General features: G+C 46.8%; 1 protein-coding gene across 3 annotated transcripts; it reads left to right on the forward strand.

Moving 5' to 3' along the window:
• The first annotated feature begins 2142 nt into the window (after window positions 1-2142).
• On the forward strand, window positions 2143-17488 carry LOC144179188 (zinc finger protein 335-like). Of its 3 annotated transcripts, none has more exons than XR_013324178.1 (4): window positions 2143-3539; window positions 9414-9829; window positions 10814-10849; window positions 16813-17488. XR_013324178.1 is itself a non-coding variant. In XM_077707441.1 (4 exons), exons 1-4 carry the CDS (start codon window positions 3380-3382, stop codon window positions 16814-16816), a joined length of 576 nt encoding a protein of 191 aa, XP_077563567.1. In that variant the 5' UTR covers window positions 2143-3379; the 3' UTR covers window positions 16817-17488. The 3 variants fall into 3 exon arrangements, 2 of the variants coding, with proteins under 2 accessions (XP_077563567.1, XP_077563568.1); XM_077707441.1 differs by having other exon boundaries at window positions 9414-9789; XM_077707442.1 differs by lacking the exon at window positions 2143-3539 and adding an exon at window positions 3552-4189 and having other exon boundaries at window positions 9414-9789.
• The last annotated feature ends 243 nt before the right edge of the window (window positions 17489-17731 follow it).

Below are 17731 nucleotides of genomic sequence, written 5' to 3' on the forward strand. Positions count from 1 at the left end.
ATACAGCGGTCATCAAGCAGTGTTATTGCACCATCCACGAAGGCACGTGGTAAAAAAGGAAGCAACAAAGATGTTTTGTCATTTCTAGCAGCCTAAGTCAATTTACTAACTTTTGGTTTAGGCACTTTCCCTAAATACATCCTTGAGGATGTCACAAAATAGGAACTTTCCCTACATACGTCATTGCTGATGTATGATTGAGAGGGAGGTTAAACATATGATTGAGAGGGAGGTTAAAATTTTGGCGTAGACATGTTTTGAATGAAACCAGCTTGTATTTTTTCATCATGGCCCCTTTATAGCCTCACCTGCCATTGAGAAAGAAATGGCCACACTGTCCGGCAGCTGGAAGGGCTCTCAATACTTCCCTTCCTGGTGCAGGTCCTTCCCTTTCTCCGAAAGGCCACAGGGTGCAGCACGGCCCTCCCCGGATTGTCGGCTGTTGCGCTGTCAGCAGTGCGGCTATGCAACTCCAAGCTCAGGCAATTCGAAAAGGCACTGGTGCACACACACGGGCATCGCTCCTTCCAGTGCAGCCACTTCGGCATGGCGTTCGTGCAGAACAACAGCGTGGTTGACCGCCTGCGCGTCCACACGAGCGAGAGTCCTCTTGGAAAGGGGCACTCACAATGCGTCGCTATTCTTACACGTGCAAACACATATATGCATGAGCAACATACGCATGCATCCTGCTCACGGAATTTACCACTGTGACGGTGCCTTCTGTTCGGAAAGAGCAGCTGATGTCTGTTTCTCGTCCTGTGAGCTCTTCATACAGATAGCTTTTGGGGGACAGCTAGTAAAATCGCGAAACTAAGTAAATGCAGAGTACTAATAAAGTGATGGCCAACTACCCACTCAAGTTTGGTTCTACATTTCGCAAATGTGTTGCAGGAACAAGTCCGACCATAATGGAAAAAAGAAAGAGGAGGAGGGCTGGGCAGCATGATAGATAGTGTTACCAAGCACGGATTGTATACATCGAGAGTCATGTTTCGTTCCACCGCCTCCCAATTTTCAGTACGGTCTGCTTCCATCTTGTTGATGCATTCACTTCATGGCAAAAATAAGCTTCACGGGCAGTTGGCATCATTGTGTCTCTGTGTAGGGGTAGTGATAGCAGTCAGTGTTGATTGCTGACGCAGGCTTATGCTTGCATAGAACTGTTGCAGCTTGCTCCGCCTAAGTGACGCCATATCATATCAGAAGCATGCAAAGCCACCACTCATCGCTTTGTCTTGTTCTCCCACTCCCTGAATGTTTCTAGTTCACTTTTGAAATTCTATCTACAATGAATTACCAAACAAGAAACTCAGTGGCCACGAGTGTGTTCTTTTCACGAGTGAAATGCCTGACAAGAGTAAAGGAGGCAACGTAGGTCTTTGTAGCTGCCTCCTAGACACAGTGCAGTCATTGCTGTGAACAGTGGTTTCCTACCCAAAGATTCGATTTACGTCTCAATATCCTCATGTTACACAACGTCAGCATCGCAAGTGCCATGACTTGAATGCACTGAACTTCAGCTGGGTTGCTTCTCCAAAAGATGTCTGAGCTGCGCCGTTACATTATTTGAAAAAATGTGCAGTTGCTTAAGCGAGCACTCTTGAACTCGGAGGCTAAGGCATTGTGCTGCTGAGCTTAAGGACCTGGGTTTGATTCCCGGCCCCGGCGGTCACTTTTATGATGGAGGCGAAAACGTTCGTGTGTTCAAAATTTCGGCTCATGTAAAAGATCCCTAAGTGGTCAAAATTAATCTCGAGCACTCAACTACGGAGCACCTCGTCGCCTGTGTAGCGTCGGCGCGTTAAGCCTCATAATCAATCAATCAATCACTTTTAAAGAAGTAAATTTGTGTGTCTATCCAGCTTCTTCAGGCATTGTTGCATTTTTATAGTAAAGCTGTGGTCTCGCATCGTTCTGGTTTATAGAGGCGTGAGCTGCCATGCTTGGAACCTGCCAAGCCTGCCTGTCTGACATGCATGGATGTGCACACAAAACTGGGAAATTGCACACATTGAGGTTCACTGTGGAACAGGCTGCTTCAAAAGTGACATCAGGCACATGCATTCTCTTCAGAGTTTCTCACGTGATGTACCATGTGTTGTTTCCACGACAACTGTATACACTTACTTCGGTGGAAGATTGTACGCTGTTGAAAGTTGTCTCTTTTGCAGCAGCAAGGAAATTATGCCTACATGCTACGGCGTGGCCATGTGTGAAAAAAGGCATGTGCCCTAGTTAATGTATGCCTGTGTTATTCAAATATACATCGCCCTCAAGTAGGCCATTCGTCATTGCTAACAGCTGTGCAAAAGTAAAATACCATCTGAATATGCCAGGTTGTGGGGTGACAAGTTCATGCTGGCCGCTCTTAGTTGCAACTGTGGGCTCACTTTTTTTGGTCATGACAGCGGGCTGACTTCTTTGCTGTCTGTGTACCTTCGAAAAAATGCAGTCAACCTATAACTGAGTGAATATGGTATTCATTTTTTCAGGTTTTAAACATTTGTGTTAATAATCAAACCGAAATTGCAATCATGGTGTAAAAATGACTGTTTTAACTTCATTGTATCGCATGCTTTGCAGTCGAAAAGCAGAGCACAGGGATGTGACAGGTTTTGTTTTTCTTTCCTGCTACTTGCTGTCATCTCAAGCTGTCAGATAACCTGATGGCTGGACATGTTATCTACACCAAACTTGGTGAACACTGCCGAGATTCTCAATCTAGTGGAACTAGTAGAGCAGCCATGCTGGCTTCGGTTACGTCACAACTGCTGTTTCCAAGTCTTCTAAGCTGTTTTTTGTTGTTGTTGTTTGACAAGTGTTGTACGCAGAATTCGGCAATTGAGATTGAGGCAGGAACAGCTCAATGAGGTGATGTGAACTTGCTTAGAAAGAACCTGTCGAATTGAATGGCCACTTGGCAAAGGTTGCATTTTGGGACACCCGCAGTGTGGCAAGAAAACCTGCAGAATTTTTGGGTAGGCGTGAACTTTGCAGCTTTCAGCGGAAGCAGCGATATCGAAATAAGTTTAGTGCTAGCATTAAATGTGCCGCCCTCAAAAAAAAAGGAAAAACCATGATTTTGGAATTTTCAAATGCTCCTGAGCGAGACTGCAAAGCCAGCGAGAAAGACGAGGGCTCCTGTGCGTTGCTAGGCAATGCCCGTGCACATTAGGCCTAGCAGAGTGGCTTGTTTGGCACCATCAGAGACGCTGCCTTCTCTTCTGTGTTGGTTTTTCCACCTCGCTGTTGATGCGCTGCTGCCTCATTTGCCAAAGGAAAGGCTCTCAGTGTTTCCCGCTCCCTTCATGTTGCAGGCTCCTCCTCCCTTCCCTTCCCAGGAGGCCGCAGGGGCGGCCTCCCGCCAGTTCGTCGGATGTTCAGCTGTCCGCAGTGCAGCTACATGGCACCGGCCTTAAGCAAGTTGGAGAGCCACAGGCGCACCCACACGGGCGAGCGCCCCTACAAGTGCAGCCACTGCGGCAAGGCCTTCGTGCGGAAGGACCACCTGGAAGTTCACCGGTGCACGCACACGGGTGAGCGTCCCTACCGGTGCAGCCTGTGCCCTGCGGCCTTCGCCCACAATAACAGCCTGAACACCCACTTGCTCTGCCACACGGGGGAGAGGCCCTTCCACTGCCGCTTCTGCCCCCAGGCCTTCAAGTACCGCCCCCAGCAGAAGAAGCACGAGGAGAAGGAGCACAGCAACCGCCAGTAGTGCAGCGGAACGGGAATGACCCAGCCGCGTGTGTGCGTACATACAGTCGCTCCAGTAAGATCAGAGGGAAGTGAGCCCTGTCTTGCTGGTCGTTAAAGGGAATGGTTGTGTAGCACGCCAAGAAGTAGGAAGCTCAGGGAGAGAGTCTGTTCCGTTCTACAATGACGTCTTAGCCCGAGCGAAGATTTCCACGTTTGTCGTAACATTGTCGCCTTGCCAGCCAAGTGACCATTGCTCCGTGCCAGTGCGGGAAATGTGATTGTGGGTGGGAACTGTGGCAGACAGTGGCGCCCTGTGTTTGTCTCGAGCATCTCATGATGGGGGATGGCCCACCAGCACATAGTGCCTACTTGAACGCACACCACCGTTCTGCAGAAGGAAACAGGCAAGGTGGTGGAAACTTCATATGCATGCAGTGCATGCATACATCACTCGTGTAATTTCCCTCCATGATGGTGCCTTCTGTCGGTAAGCAGCAGTTGACGTCCAGTGCTGGACCTGTGTGCTGCTTGTACAGATACTTTTAAGGGGCAGCTAGAAACATTCAGAGAGTGAGGGAACTCTGTAGACATGACCCCACCGTGATGGTGCCTTCATTTAGTCGGCACAAGCTGAAGTCGACTGCTTGGCTGTGTGCTTCTTGTAAAGATAATGTAAAGGGGCAGCTAGAAACATTGAGAAATAAAGAAACACAGAGACATCAATTGACAGCCAAATACCTACCTACTCAAGTTTGTTTCTACCCTTTTGCTAATGAATTGCAGAAACAAGTGCTAACCATAAGGGAAAAAAAAGAGGAGTAGCGCTGGGGAATTGGGGGGGGGGTGCATGTTAGTTATACCAGAGTCCTGCAATGCATTACTGGTCACGAAACTTCGGCGCTCATTTCATATATTGACCGCGGGCGCCACTACAGGCGCCACCGCCGCACGAAGGGCATCCAGCCGCCGCACATGCGGTAAATTGGCCACTTCTTGGCGTGCAAATGCTCCCTCTTTTGGTGTCTGCGCGCTGATTAAGTGTGCTTTTTTTCGTAGTAGTTAGCGATGAATAGTCCAGTCATTGGGTATATCACCTTCCTTCAATGCGGTTTTATTTTTCCAAGTAAATTACCGTAGACTTCGGCCGGGAACGGCAACGGCTTCTGCATCTTCTGGCACAAGCGCTGTGCCGTCGTATTTACGGATTTTTAAATCTCTATTGCTTATTTTCTTAAAGCAAAAGTAGTAAATACCACACATACGGTAGCTCCGTAGTCACGGACAGCTGCAGGCCTATTGATAATGCAATAAAAAAAACTGAAAGAATCGAAGTACGCGTCGTTCAGACTACGCTAATAATGAACCCGTGTGTTGCTCTGGAATGCACAGAACGCTAAAAGAGATAGTCGTTTTGATAAGTTGGTACATAATTGAGAACATCTAAAAACGCTGCAGAAACCCGAAGGATCAAAACACGAGGGCTATATGTTGCACCGTGTGTCTTTCCGCTTCCATGCTTTGCAATCCTTGCAAAAAAAAGAAGCGAAAAAATAACAATAAAACTGATTTTATCACACGCAACAAAAAAATTTCAATATTACGACGGGAGACAAAAGAGCGTTGTCCAGAGTACAAAAATTTATTTTTTTGCGCTGCGATGGGCAGCACACGGAGAAAACAGAATATTGCCACGTAGGCAAGAACGACGCAAAGCTTTTCTGAACGAAGTTTAGTAATCGACCTCCTGCCCCACAAAAGACTAGAATGAAACACAAACGTCGAAGAAGCAGTCCGCAGTGTGACGTGCACAGATGAACGTCGATAACGTGAGCTGCGCGGCGTTTGGTATGCATGCATTACTCTCGAAACGAAAATTTAAGGTCCATGGAAATAGGACCGAGAACATTGTCGAAGAAACAAAAAATGAATTTAGCGACAAGGTGACACCCTTTACATATCAAACAATGTTGCCCGACGGCACGTACGACAACAAGAGCAAACGGGCTCTCCGGTTGAAACGCCAGATAAGAAAACCGTTAGCAGCCACGCGCGGTTACAAAAAAAAACAAAACGAACCTTAAGGGATAATTCGCGGAAATATGAAACATGAAAGCACACGGACGTCCCAAAGTTTTTTTTTATATGCGAGCCTCAGCGCAAAGTAATACAAGTTTGCAAACAGGTAATGAAGCACCGCTACTACCTGACTGATCTGACAAAAATCCGGCTTTAAGGTAGCCTTGTACAATTATAGTTGCAGGATGCTCTCAAAAGGGTACATTGCTTTTTTCATTCCCACACAGTCACAGACTTATAATCGAAGCTGAAATCTCCCGTGTCTTGCCTTGGAATAGCGCGCCTCCATTTCTCATGCAGCTCCCCGTCGCTCGGTAAACAGAACAAGGAAACATTTTCTGTTGTATCATTGTACAAGGAACGACATCCTGGGACGCAACACGTGTTCGGCATCGTCGTTGCACTACTTAAGTCGTATCACAACAGCGCAAGATGCACGTTACATCTTTTTCCCGCACAAAACAAACACACCTCGCCGCGGCTCTGCCATTCGAGCCAGCGCAACGGCGCCCGAGGAGTGACCTCAGTGAGATGGTGGCGCCACGGCGTGGCGGCCAAACGCAGCATATGAAGCTCTCCCGTTTAGTTACGGAGCAGAATCGTGACCAGTAAAGCATTGAAGGACTCTGGTTAATACCAAGCACTGGTTGTATACATCAGGAGTCATATCTCCTCCCCATTCTTGTATGGTTTGTTTCCGTCTCCTTGACGCATTCACTTAAATGGGAAATATAAACTTCAAGGGCTGTTGGCATCATTGTGTACCTGTGTAGTGGTAGTACATAGTAGCATTCAGTGCTGTTTGCTGAAGTTGGCTTAGCCTCGCAGAGAACTGTCGCCGATTGCTCTGCCATGCGACACCATATTGTATCAAAAACACGCAAAGCCACCACTCATCGCTTTGTCTTGTCCTTTCACTCTCTGAACGTTTCTAGTGGACCTGATATTCTATGTATACTATGAATTACCAAAGAAGTACCTCAATGGCCACAGGTGTTTTCTTTTCTCAAAGAAATGCCTGCAAAAAGAAATGGATGCAATCTGGCTCGTGATAGCTGTCTCCCAGGCACAGTGTCATCGTTGCTCAGTCGTTCCCCATCCCCTCCCCATCCCCCAAGAGATTTCTCAAGTCCTCCATTTGCACCTCCGTATCTTCATGTTACGTGACATGTGTCACATACGCAATAACTCAAATGCATTGAACTTCAGCTGGCTTGCCTCTCCAAAAGACATCTCAGCTGTGCTGCTACCTCATGCATAAACATACAGATCCTGAAGTGAGCAATCTATAAGATGTAAATTTGGGGGTCGACGCCGCTTCCGTTAGCATAAAAATTTGTTGCGGTTTTGTGAAGTAAACCTGAGCAAACACTCTGTTCTGATTTGTGGAACTGTAAGCTGCCACTGTGGGAGCCTGCCAAGCCTCTGTGTCTGACATTCATGAACATGCACACTATACCGTAAAAATTGCCACGTTGATTTTTACGGTGGAACAGGCTCATTTAAAAATGACACCTGGCACCTGCATTTCTTCTGTTTCTCAAGTGTACGTGGCTCATGCATAAATATACAGATCCTGAAGTGAGCAATCTATAAGAAGTAAATTTGGGGGTGGATGCAGCGTCTTGTATTACTGAAACGTTTTGTTGCGGTTTTGTGTAGTAAACCTGAGCAAACACTCTGTTCTGATTTGTGGAACTGTAAGCTGCCACTGTGGGATCCTGCCAAGCCTCTGTGTCTGACATCCATGAACATGCACACTATACCGTAAAAATTGCCACATTGAAGTGTACGGGGGAACAGGCTGGTTTAAAATGACACCTGGCACCTGCATTTTCTTCTGTTTCCCAAGTGTACGTGGCTTATCATGTGTTGTTCCCTTGGTACTCGTATACACTTACTTCGTAGGGAAGATTGTGTGCTGGTGAAAGTTATAATTTTTGCAAGGAAATTAGGCCTGCATGCTATGGCATGATGATGCGTGGAGAAAAGCACGTGCCCATCTTAACTATGTGTCACCTGAAGTATATATTCCTATGTTTATTCCAATGTACATTGGCCCAAATAGGTGACCTCCTCATTGTTAGACGTCACATGAGGGCAAGAAATACCGAGTGAACATGCCAGGTTGTGTGCGGTGGCGATTTCATGTGAACGTCCTTTGGTTGTGAATGTGGGTCAACTTTCTTTGGTCATCATTGCAGGCTCACCTCTCTTGCATTGCGCAGTGATTTCTAAAAAGCAGTCAAGTCAACCTGTAACCAATTGATTACAATATTTCTACTCAGGTTTTAAACTGTTGGGTCATTAACCAACCCAAAATTTCCATCATAGTACAAAGACGCGTCATTGCTTGTTTTTGCCCCTTTTTCCTCATGTTGCTATTAAAGCATGTATTGCCTCTTGTAAGAGGAAACTCTGAGGGGTAGCAGATAGAGAACCATGACTGTTTTAACCTAATCCTACTGCATATGATTTCCTGTTGAGAAGCAATATGCAGGAAGGCGACAGCTGTTTTTTCTTTTTCTTTCCTGCTACTCACTGTCATCTCATTCTGTCAGATTACCTGATAGCTGTGCGTGTTATCGACACCGAACATGGTGAACAGTGCCGAGGTGATCAGCCTAGCAGTGGCAGTACAGCAACTGTGGTTCTTTCGGCTGCACCACACGCTGTTGGTTCTAAGTCTTCGCAACTGTGTTTTCTTTTTTTGAATGGGATGTCTGTCCGTGGAAGTACGGCATGCAGTCTGGGGCAGGAGCAGCCATCATGAGGCGATGGGAACCGCTTAAAAAGGGGCTGGTCATATTGGGTGTCTGTGTAGTGGCTGATAACCGTGACCCCAGCAATGCGGGTAAAAAAAAAACGAAAATTATTAAAATTTCTGTGTAGGTGTGAGCTTACCATTTTTCAGGGCAAAGCGTGTCGATATTTCATTTCGACATAGGTACAAGCCAGGCACTTCCCGTGCGTTGCAGAACGTAAATGGACCGTGTTGATGTGCGGCGTCCCGTTGTTAAAATGACCTAAAGGATATCACACCACCTGTATTTCTGAAGGCAAGGGATAGGATTGAGCCAAGAGAACAACAGTTGAGAAACATCATGAGTATTTCAAAACCCTTGGCTCTGCTGCAGCTCAAAGCCAGGCTGTGCATTTAAAAACCTGCGATTCCATCCCCTGTGTGCTGAGGCAGTACAGCAGAGCGCTCCTAGCAGTTGCTCTCAAAAAGTGAAGGCGTAATTGAAGCGAACAGGCAGGTGGCGCTGGGTGTGTGCAGGAAGCGGCAGGCTTGCACCCGCAGGCAAAGGGAATCTTGCCAAAGTGTGCTGTCACAGGAGGCCTCTTTAGTGCGAAAGCCCCGTATGTACCATTCCTGAACCAGCGGTGATTTTGAAGCTTCTGAAGCCCCTTGAGCGGCAGACCTCCGGGCCGTCAAGGAAGCGGAGGGCTTGCCTCCGTTGCGGGGCAGTGCCAAGGCTCATCAGGGCAGCTCATTTGGCACCAACGGAGATGCTCCCTGCTCTCTCCATGTTTGATCTTTCTCCTTTCCCCTTCTGCCTCGCTGCTAGTGCACTGCCTCTGTGTTTGCTGCAGGAAGGGCTCTCAGTGGTTCCCCTCTCTTCCTATTGCAGGCCCTTCCTCCCCCCCTTCTCCCTCCGTGGGTGACCAGAGGCAGCTGCAGTGTCAGTGGTGCAGCTACGTAGCATTATGGCCGAGCCAGCTGAAGACCCACGAGCGCACGCACACGGGCGAGCGCCCCCACCAGTGCAGCCACTGCGGCAAGGCCTTCACACAGAGGAACAACCTGGTCAGGCACCTGCACGTCCACACGGGCGAGCGCCCCTTCCGCTGCCACCTGTGCCCCAGGGCCTTTGCCCAGAAGAACACTTTGGTCAGCCACGTGCGCACCCACACGGGCCAGAGGCTCTTCCGCTGCCGCTTCTGCCCCGAGGCCTTCGCGCACCTCCTCGAGCGGCAGGCACACGAGCGGAAGGAGCACCACCACGGGTGTGTGGACACTCGCCCAACGTGACTGGAGGAGGGCAAGGTCTCTGTGGCGGTTGTTGCGGCGCACCGACCATGCCAAGAGTTTGGGGGCTTTTGAAGGGGGCCATTAAATTCAATTTTATCATGGAACAAAGCCTGGCTCCGAGCGAAAATTTTCTCCTTCCTTTCCCATCGTGGCCCCAAAAGCTGGCTGACAATTGCCCCTCACTAGCGCAGGAAGTAGGGTTGTGGGTGCGAGCAGTGGCAGGCAGTAGCACCTTGTGTTGGTCACAAGTGTGTTGTGACCAGGGCTGGCCCACTAGCTTGTAGAGTTGAACATAAGCTGCAGCTCTCCAGACTGGAACAAGAAACACAAGCTTGTTTCAAAGGGTTTGCGATATTTCACCATTTAGGGTCCTGCAAATGCATGTGCTGTGTGTATGTCTATATTTGTATGTCTGTTATGTAATACCGATAGACATACACACAGTGCATGCATTTGGACACAATCGCAAAGTGATATTGTCTGTTATGTAATAATATCCCACTGCAATTGTGCCTTCTGTTTTCAAGCAACAGTTGATGTTCGGTGCTTGTTGCTTGTGCTCCTTGTACAGATAAATTTAAGACGGCTAGAACACATTCGGAGAACGGAAAAACATGTTAGCCAAACTGACGCCAGCTTCCCACCGATGTTTGCAAGATGAATTGAAGTGAATGCAAACTATAATGAAAAAAGATAAAGGAGGCAGCTGTCATGGCTTCTCCCCCATTTCTCAATGTGATGCTTCGTTTATAGTAAGTGCAAAAACAAACTTGATAGTTAGCACCAGTTTACGTCTGTGTTGTGAGAGCTTATGTAGCAGGAACCGAGAAATTGAGCTAGTCGGGGAACCAAAACAACAAGAAAAGCATTTATTTTCATGTTTTCCAGGTCAGGTGCTCTGTGCTGGAGTGCAGTAACAGCGAGCTTGGAAGTGGCGAAACATGAGAAGGCATGCTCCAAAAGAGTATGACAACGTTTTTTTTTTTTTACACATTCCAGGGCACGGAAAAATGGGGAGGCCGGAATTTCGAAAAGGTAAAGCCATCTTGTGCGGCTCTGACTTTACCAAGTCTATTCTGTAAAAATTAGTCTAACGAGAAGAAATAAAATGGTCAGTGCTTTTGTAAGCCTCCTGGACTCTAGGTAGCTTCCACGTTTTGTGGGGTGTCAGTTGGTAGTTTTGTATTTCGCCTCTCACTCCAACTTTGCTGACTGTTTTCTTCCTTGCAAAGTAGGCAGACTTTAATGCCTTCAATAGCTATTCGAACCACCTTGTAAAAAATTTAAGCCGTTCCACTCAATGTGAAAGCTGTCGGAAGGGGAGAGCAGTGATTCACCATAATGGGCTGTAGCGCCGTTATCTGCTCACTGCTACCACCCAATGCAATTCAAATTTCCCGCCTTCGCAGTGCTCGCGCGCCCCCTGTCTGAAACTGCGCCGAGTTGTGTTCTTTTTACTCTTGCTTTTCCTCCCGCGGGTGCCGGCGTTGCACTGCCACTTTTTTTTCGCTTACTATCGTAAAAACCAACCCAACGAGCGTTTCCAACTAAATGAACACGGGCACTGCCGATTAATTATGTATATTTTGCTTCAAAATTACCTAAAGTTTTCTTTGTGCTAAGCAATGGGGAGATGTATGATGAGCGCCAGCGGTCCACGAGTTTCAAATGCTTATGACTATATAAACTGCTTGGCTTTCGAAGCCTCTGGGCTACGCCGCTACGACAGCCGTTACGACGGAACGCCATGTGACTTTACTTGGGTCCAGCGAGCGAGCTACGACTACAAGGCGAGCCCCTAAAGTGCTCTGCACTTAAAATCTCCGTAACAGTATTGCCACCTGGCATCTGTGGCACATAAGGGTGACTAGGGCCTTTTCCGAGCGTGTTCTAACACGGCATAAATGCATGAGTCTGCGACCAAGGAGGAGATGAACCGAAGTCGGATTGTACGGGTGTCCGCTTTGATGAAAGTAGGAGGCCGTGAGTTCTAACTGCTCCTACCTCGTTGAGCACCGTAGCTGGTTCTTCAAGCTCAAGTTTGGCTCATCCCAATACCTTTCTGAGTGCTTGCTAATCAGACAGTTCCACTAACCGGGGACTATGAATTTTCTGCTGATTCCTGCATCGCCTAAGTGTGCGGCAATTTCTTTGTTGGAGGGCATTCAGCATACATGCTTCAAGTTGGGGAAGCCTTCGCGAAAGTTTAGTCTTTGTCCGAGTTCAATACCCGAGGCACGGAGCAAGAATTTATAAGGAGGCACAACCGGGCTTGCTCCGGCCGCGCGGTAAGGTCACGGCGCTGGGCACTAACCGGGCACGGCACCGACGCGCCCTCTGTCGCAAGGTGCCAAAGGGAAAATGCGCGCTGCGTGCTTTCCAAAAAGGCTCGCCGGTTCAAGGTCAGTCATTGCATAGCCAGCTGCTGTCATGGGCAGACGATGCTTACGAATCCCTCGTGCGACTGAACTTTCATTGCAGTCGGTTTGCAGCGGAAGAAATCTTCGCATTTTAAACATCCTTGTCGTTAGACGAAGGGGCTTTGATTTTTTTTTTAGAATGCAAAACCTACAATAAAAAAACGTGTTTGAGAAGCTGAGTATATGATTAGTTTCAGCAAATTATGGTTCTTATCTTCTATGCCATTAGCTCATATTTAGACTGTCATAACTTTTCCGCGCTGCCTCTGCAACATGAAAAGCACGTGCAAATCTGAGAAGCCCGCGAGAAGGGGGAGCGGCAAGAGTGAACCACTCGTGGCGAAAAGGCGGCGTCGGCAGACGTCTGCTCCGGGATTCCTTCGGGTGCTTCGTTTCAAGCACTGTACGGCTTGTAACTAGGGCAGTATTTATTATTAACTGCAGCTAAAATGTCCAGCACTGCTATTTGTCTATTTTACAGAAAGAAATCTGGCAATTTTCACAACATATTCGATGATATTTCGATTTTTGTGCGTCGCGTCCGTAGAAGAACGTGTTAACTATGGCAACGCGCTTGACGCGTGATCTGTTGTGCCGCTCCACAACCTGCATTTCCTGCTCACCAGAGAGTGACATTAACGCGCCGCCCGCGCTGTCCCAGCCCAGAGGATTCCCCTCCCCAAATACTTCTTGCTCCGTGACCTGAGGTGAACCCTTCCGGCCAACAAATCACCAAAAGCTGAGCAGGAAGGCGTCTGATGTCATCAAAAAAACTAACTCCAAGTGGAGCGCATGTGATACGGCGCACGTCAACAGAGCAGCGTAGCGTTCAGAGTTGCCCCTTGGTGACAGTACGAAGGAAGGCCTCGCGAAATATGCTCCTACGACCTTAAGCAGACAAATTACGAGTTTGTTTCATTCGAAAGATTCAGCTTGTCTGCTAGCAAACGATGCTTTATTCACTAAGAAAGTAATCAACTGAAGTTAAAATTTTGGTTCCCCTGCCAAATCGTGTCTTGTGACGTCGGCCATGACATAACACAGACAGGTCTTCAAGCAAATGTTAGTGCGCAGTTAGGCTCTGCATTGGACTGCGTAGCCTTATTTACTGTCGGTCTCCTAGATGCAGACAAAAGCTTCAATAGCTATTCTTCCATCCACCTTGTAAAAAACTTAAAGCCGTTCCACTCAATGTGCAAGCGGTCAGAAGTGGAGAGCAGTGATTCGCCATAATGGGCTGCAGCGTCGTCATCCGCTCACTGCTACCACCCAATGCAATTCAAATTTCCCGCCACCATACTGCGCCGGACCGCCGTCCGCCTTTGCTTTGTTTTCGACTGCATGTGTACCTGGCTTGTTTTTGTTGCAGTAGAAAGTAACATGGGGTATGCTGGACAAACAAAGTTTCAGAGTTTATTTCAAAAATACAATGATGTGCGATCACATAATGTAGGTATACTAGAGGAGGTCCCAAGGCAAGAAACTGCACGTGGAACCTCCTATGCTTCTACATCATAAATAGCAAGCATGTACGAATATATAGTTTGAAGTTACCTATCCATTATCTCGTAAAAGTCAAAGTAAGGTACGCAAAGTTTCAGTTTCGAAACTGGGGAAGCGTCACAGAGGTCTGTAACTTCTGAAGTGCCATAAGGCTCTATGCATAAGGTACACAAAGAATTTGTACAGAGGGCATGGCATCGTAAACCTTGCGTCCCCCTACAATGACAATATTATCCCGGATGGGCGCGTCAAATTGAAGTACATAGTGTTGCCTAAGCAATTTGGAAAAAAAAAATAATAAGTGAGGGTGTTCAGTTCCACCCGATGACAAAAATTTAGGCTGTCTACCTTACCACAATAAACCTTTTCGTAACTTTAAAAGTTAATGGCCATGACATCAGGGCATGAATTGATAGGGGAGCTGCCATGTCTGTTATAAACAAATCACTCGTGTCTGAAAAAGGATATTCTTAAAGGGAGACCAGTTCAAATACACGGCTTCGATTGAAAGAGACCACTTTACGATGAATGAATAAAAACCAAAATGACATACAAAGGTCAAAGCTCTTAGATCGACAGCTTAGTTCTTAATGGGTGCGAATATCAATTTCTACTCTCAAGACCCGATATCTTAAAGGAGTGCTGGCACCAAATTTCAAAGCTGAGATAACTATGTAAAAGGCTTCCGTTTTACATGGAGATATCTCCCAGCAAGTTTCAAAAGTAACCGTTCAGCATAACAGATTTTAAATGCATTTCGATCTTTGGGCACTTGAGAAAGCTCAAAACGGATACCCTTCTGCAATCGGCATCAGCATGACGCCATCTACTCCTCTGGCCTCAAACTGCCGACGTGAGGGCTCCTGTGACACGGCCAACGTCCTCGCTGCAGTTGGCACACGCTGCTCTGGCGTGTGTATCACGTCACGGGTTTTGGGACTGATGTAAAGATGTTCCGGTTGGTCTGGGCGGGGAGAGCATTTTCGCCACCGTTTGGAACTCCGAAATCATAATGTCACGTGACAGCTCCTGGTGACGTCACTTTTCTGGCTTGCCGGCTTGCCTCAGCAAACTTGGCGAGGCGGCAACGCGAGAATTCCTGAAGCTGCACCGATCAGCTGCCGGACCAGAGGTGCAAGCGATGCTGTGGATGTCGGCATGCTCATGTTTCTGTCCAAGCGCCCCTTGCTTGCTCGTTCGCAGGGTTGCTTCAGAACATTGTCTGTCTGCAGCGAGCCAATGTTTGTGCAATACTTAAGCTAAATTGATGCTGGGGGAATTGCTACAGTGTCGTGACATATGTGCAGGAACCACGTCACTTGTTGCCTCATTCAATGCTTTCTCAAGGTAGGAACAGTCCAAGTCTGCGCAATCATAGTGTGCTTATACAACAAGAAATCGTTATCCTATCTGAGAAGAAATAAACTTTAGTCAATGTTATAGCTGCTTACATAAACTTGATTTTTCTTACTGTTTAACACTCACGAAGTTGTGGCTTTCTTTAGCCGCAGTTTGGTTGTTGTGTTTGGTTCATCCTTTCAAAGTGCACGATGTTCTGCGTGTAACACTTGTTAAACTTGTTCTAAATTGGCTTGGTACGAGTACTTGTATTTTCTAGCACTCCCCACTTCCACATTTTCTTGCATTAAAATAGTGGAACCCAAAATCCGCACAAACTTCAAAGGCTCTGCAGAATTCATTCCTTGTTTGTTATTGCCAGATGTTGTGGCGGTGGTGCAAGGAGGTTGCCCCACAGAAGAGCCTTTTGACTAAGTAGTCTAGTTTGCAGAGCACCGAAGCAGTGCGAGAAAGCTGGACGCCAAAAATGGCATACAGCTGGCTTAACGGCAGCAGCTAATTATCTTGAGAATATATCACGTCCAAAAGGCCCTTGCACTCCGACGCATGCCAGGCAATTACCAGCTTGAACAGGAACAGGGCATAACAAGGTTGCATTACTAACTTCGTGGAACATTCCATCGTTTGTTCTTGGGTTTGTTAGTTGACAAACTGTGTTTGGTTCCTTCAGAAATGGCCACTTGAAGCTGATGTTCATTTCTCCTGTACTCCACTATTTTATTGTGGCAGGCTAGGATCTGTGGAGCCAGGATGCAATAAGCCAGGGTACTCAATTAAATCATTTCACCTTTTCGTGGTTGTGTTACACTGGGTTCTTGAAGTTAGTTTCACTGTTGTTGTGACTGCAAAACTAACGGAGGATGCCGCCCTGCCTCCCCCATCCCCCGTTCCGTTTTTTTCTTCACTGTCCGATTTAAGGACTGAAAAATTCATTGAAACTAACCTGATAGCTTCAGCATGCATGCACAGTTTGCAGCATACAACCGTACATTTTGTGCAGCCTGCATGGTTCTTGTATACCATTGCGGCATGCTGGCCAACCGGCGGTACGTATTGATGAAGTCTACAAAGGCAAAAATTGTGAAAGAACACATTCATGGGAAACAAGTGTAGCAGCTCCAGGTTAAGCCACTAAGCTATGTGTTATTTAGCCATGCAAAAGCACTGTGTATTAATGTGCATACATTTAAGTTTTATTTGAAAAAAAAGATGTTACGTTAGCTCATGGAATGCAGCCAGCAAGTGTGCCAGCCATGGTGACACAATGTAGCACCATTCTTTACTTGCACGTACAAAGTAGTAGCAGGGAAATTTATGGCAATGTATTGAAGAATGTAAAGCATCCGTTTGATCTATTCTAATTTGGCAGAATTTTGGCCCCCATACTGTTTTGGCGACATCGTGTGGCATCGGTGCTTTTCTTTCACTAATCGTCTCAACGCCCCTCAACGAGCCCTTCTGTCTTCTTATCCCGAACTATCCAAACAGGATCCGGGATATTGTTTGGGTAGTTTGGGACGAGGAGACTACCCATAGTATCCAGATGAGCGCTTATCCTTTCCTATTTTGGATGCACCGCAGATGTCCAACACTATACACTATACGCCTGCGATATTTCTTTGAACCAGGCAGCCATGTCCATATAGTTATCTGGTGTGCTGACAACCCAACCATCCCACCTCTTCCCTCTCCTTTTTTACCCTCCTCGAGCTGCAGATGAACCTGAAAAGCAGCACTAACCTGGACATCAGCAACTACTGGACTCCACGGCAGAGACCGCCAAGTCATCACCCGAGCTCCTGGACTGAGGAATCGCATCCACTTAATTCTTTGCTACTATGGTTTCAGTAATGAATCTATACTCCACTATTTCTATGTCTGCCTTGTCAGAAGTGTAACCTGGTGTCCCCCTCGTTTACATTGGAATTAAGTTTTTTAAGTGGTCACACCTGTGGCCCCTACCTATCCAGGGCAGCCACTCTAACAACACAGTTCAGACAGGTTCGTTTACATCATCAGGTTGCATTTCATGCCCTCCACTTCTTCCTTTGCGAAAGCTTAGGTATTCGACCTTGGAAGATTCCTCTCAAATTTGAGTTAGCTCAACTATTAGCGCAGGTAAAAATTTCCATTTACGCACAAGCAATGCAAAAAATTTTCAAATAATTCTGTTATAACAAACGCTTGCTTCACTATAAACTTTTTGCGTGGGGGTTTGTACCCGGGTGTCTCTGAGATGACTCTTTTCGAATTTCCTAACTTGTTGAGATTTTCCTTGCCCACATACGTAAGCTAAATTTTCTTGACCAAAATACTAACAAAAAATAGGCAGAACCCACTTATGGGAGAACTCTGGCTTTCGAAGTTTTGTGAGAGTCGATCTAGTTCTGTTTTTTTTAATCTTAAGATTTATTACTGCTACATAAAGTCCTTGTAACTTGTAGTAAATTGGAACTTCTTTTTTTAAGGGTAATAGAAGAAGAGTAGATAATATACGGCCAGGGTGTCTGTTACAAAGTTGATATTTTCAAGTTCCCTGAGTTGTCCAGGTTTTCCCCGAGTCTTTTTGATAAATTCTCTGAGTGACACAGAGCTCTGTTTTACGTCAACACGGGCTGACACCCCTTCACCAGTT

Source organism: Haemaphysalis longicornis, unplaced genomic scaffold (assembly GCF_048455015.1).
Source record: "Haemaphysalis longicornis isolate Haplotype H1 unplaced genomic scaffold, Haemaphysalis longicornis Haplotype H1 scaffold_4, whole genome shotgun sequence".
Classification (NCBI taxonomy): Eukaryota; Metazoa; Arthropoda; class Arachnida; order Ixodida; family Ixodidae; genus Haemaphysalis; species Haemaphysalis longicornis.

Bases quoted from the DNA above. Each gene is read 5' to 3' on its own strand.
- LOC144179188 (XM_077707441.1), top strand. From the start codon at position 3,380: ATGTTCAGCTGTCCGCAGTGCAGCTACATGGCACCGGCCTTAAGCAAG. The intron at 3,540-9,413 runs GTGAGCGTCCCT...TTCCTATTGCAG, and splicing joins TCACCGGTGCACGCACACGG to GCCCTTCCTCCCCCCCTTCT. The intron at 9,790-10,813 runs GTGTGTGGACAC...TACACATTCCAG, and splicing joins CGGAAGGAGCACCACCACGG to GGCACGGAAAAATGGGGAGG.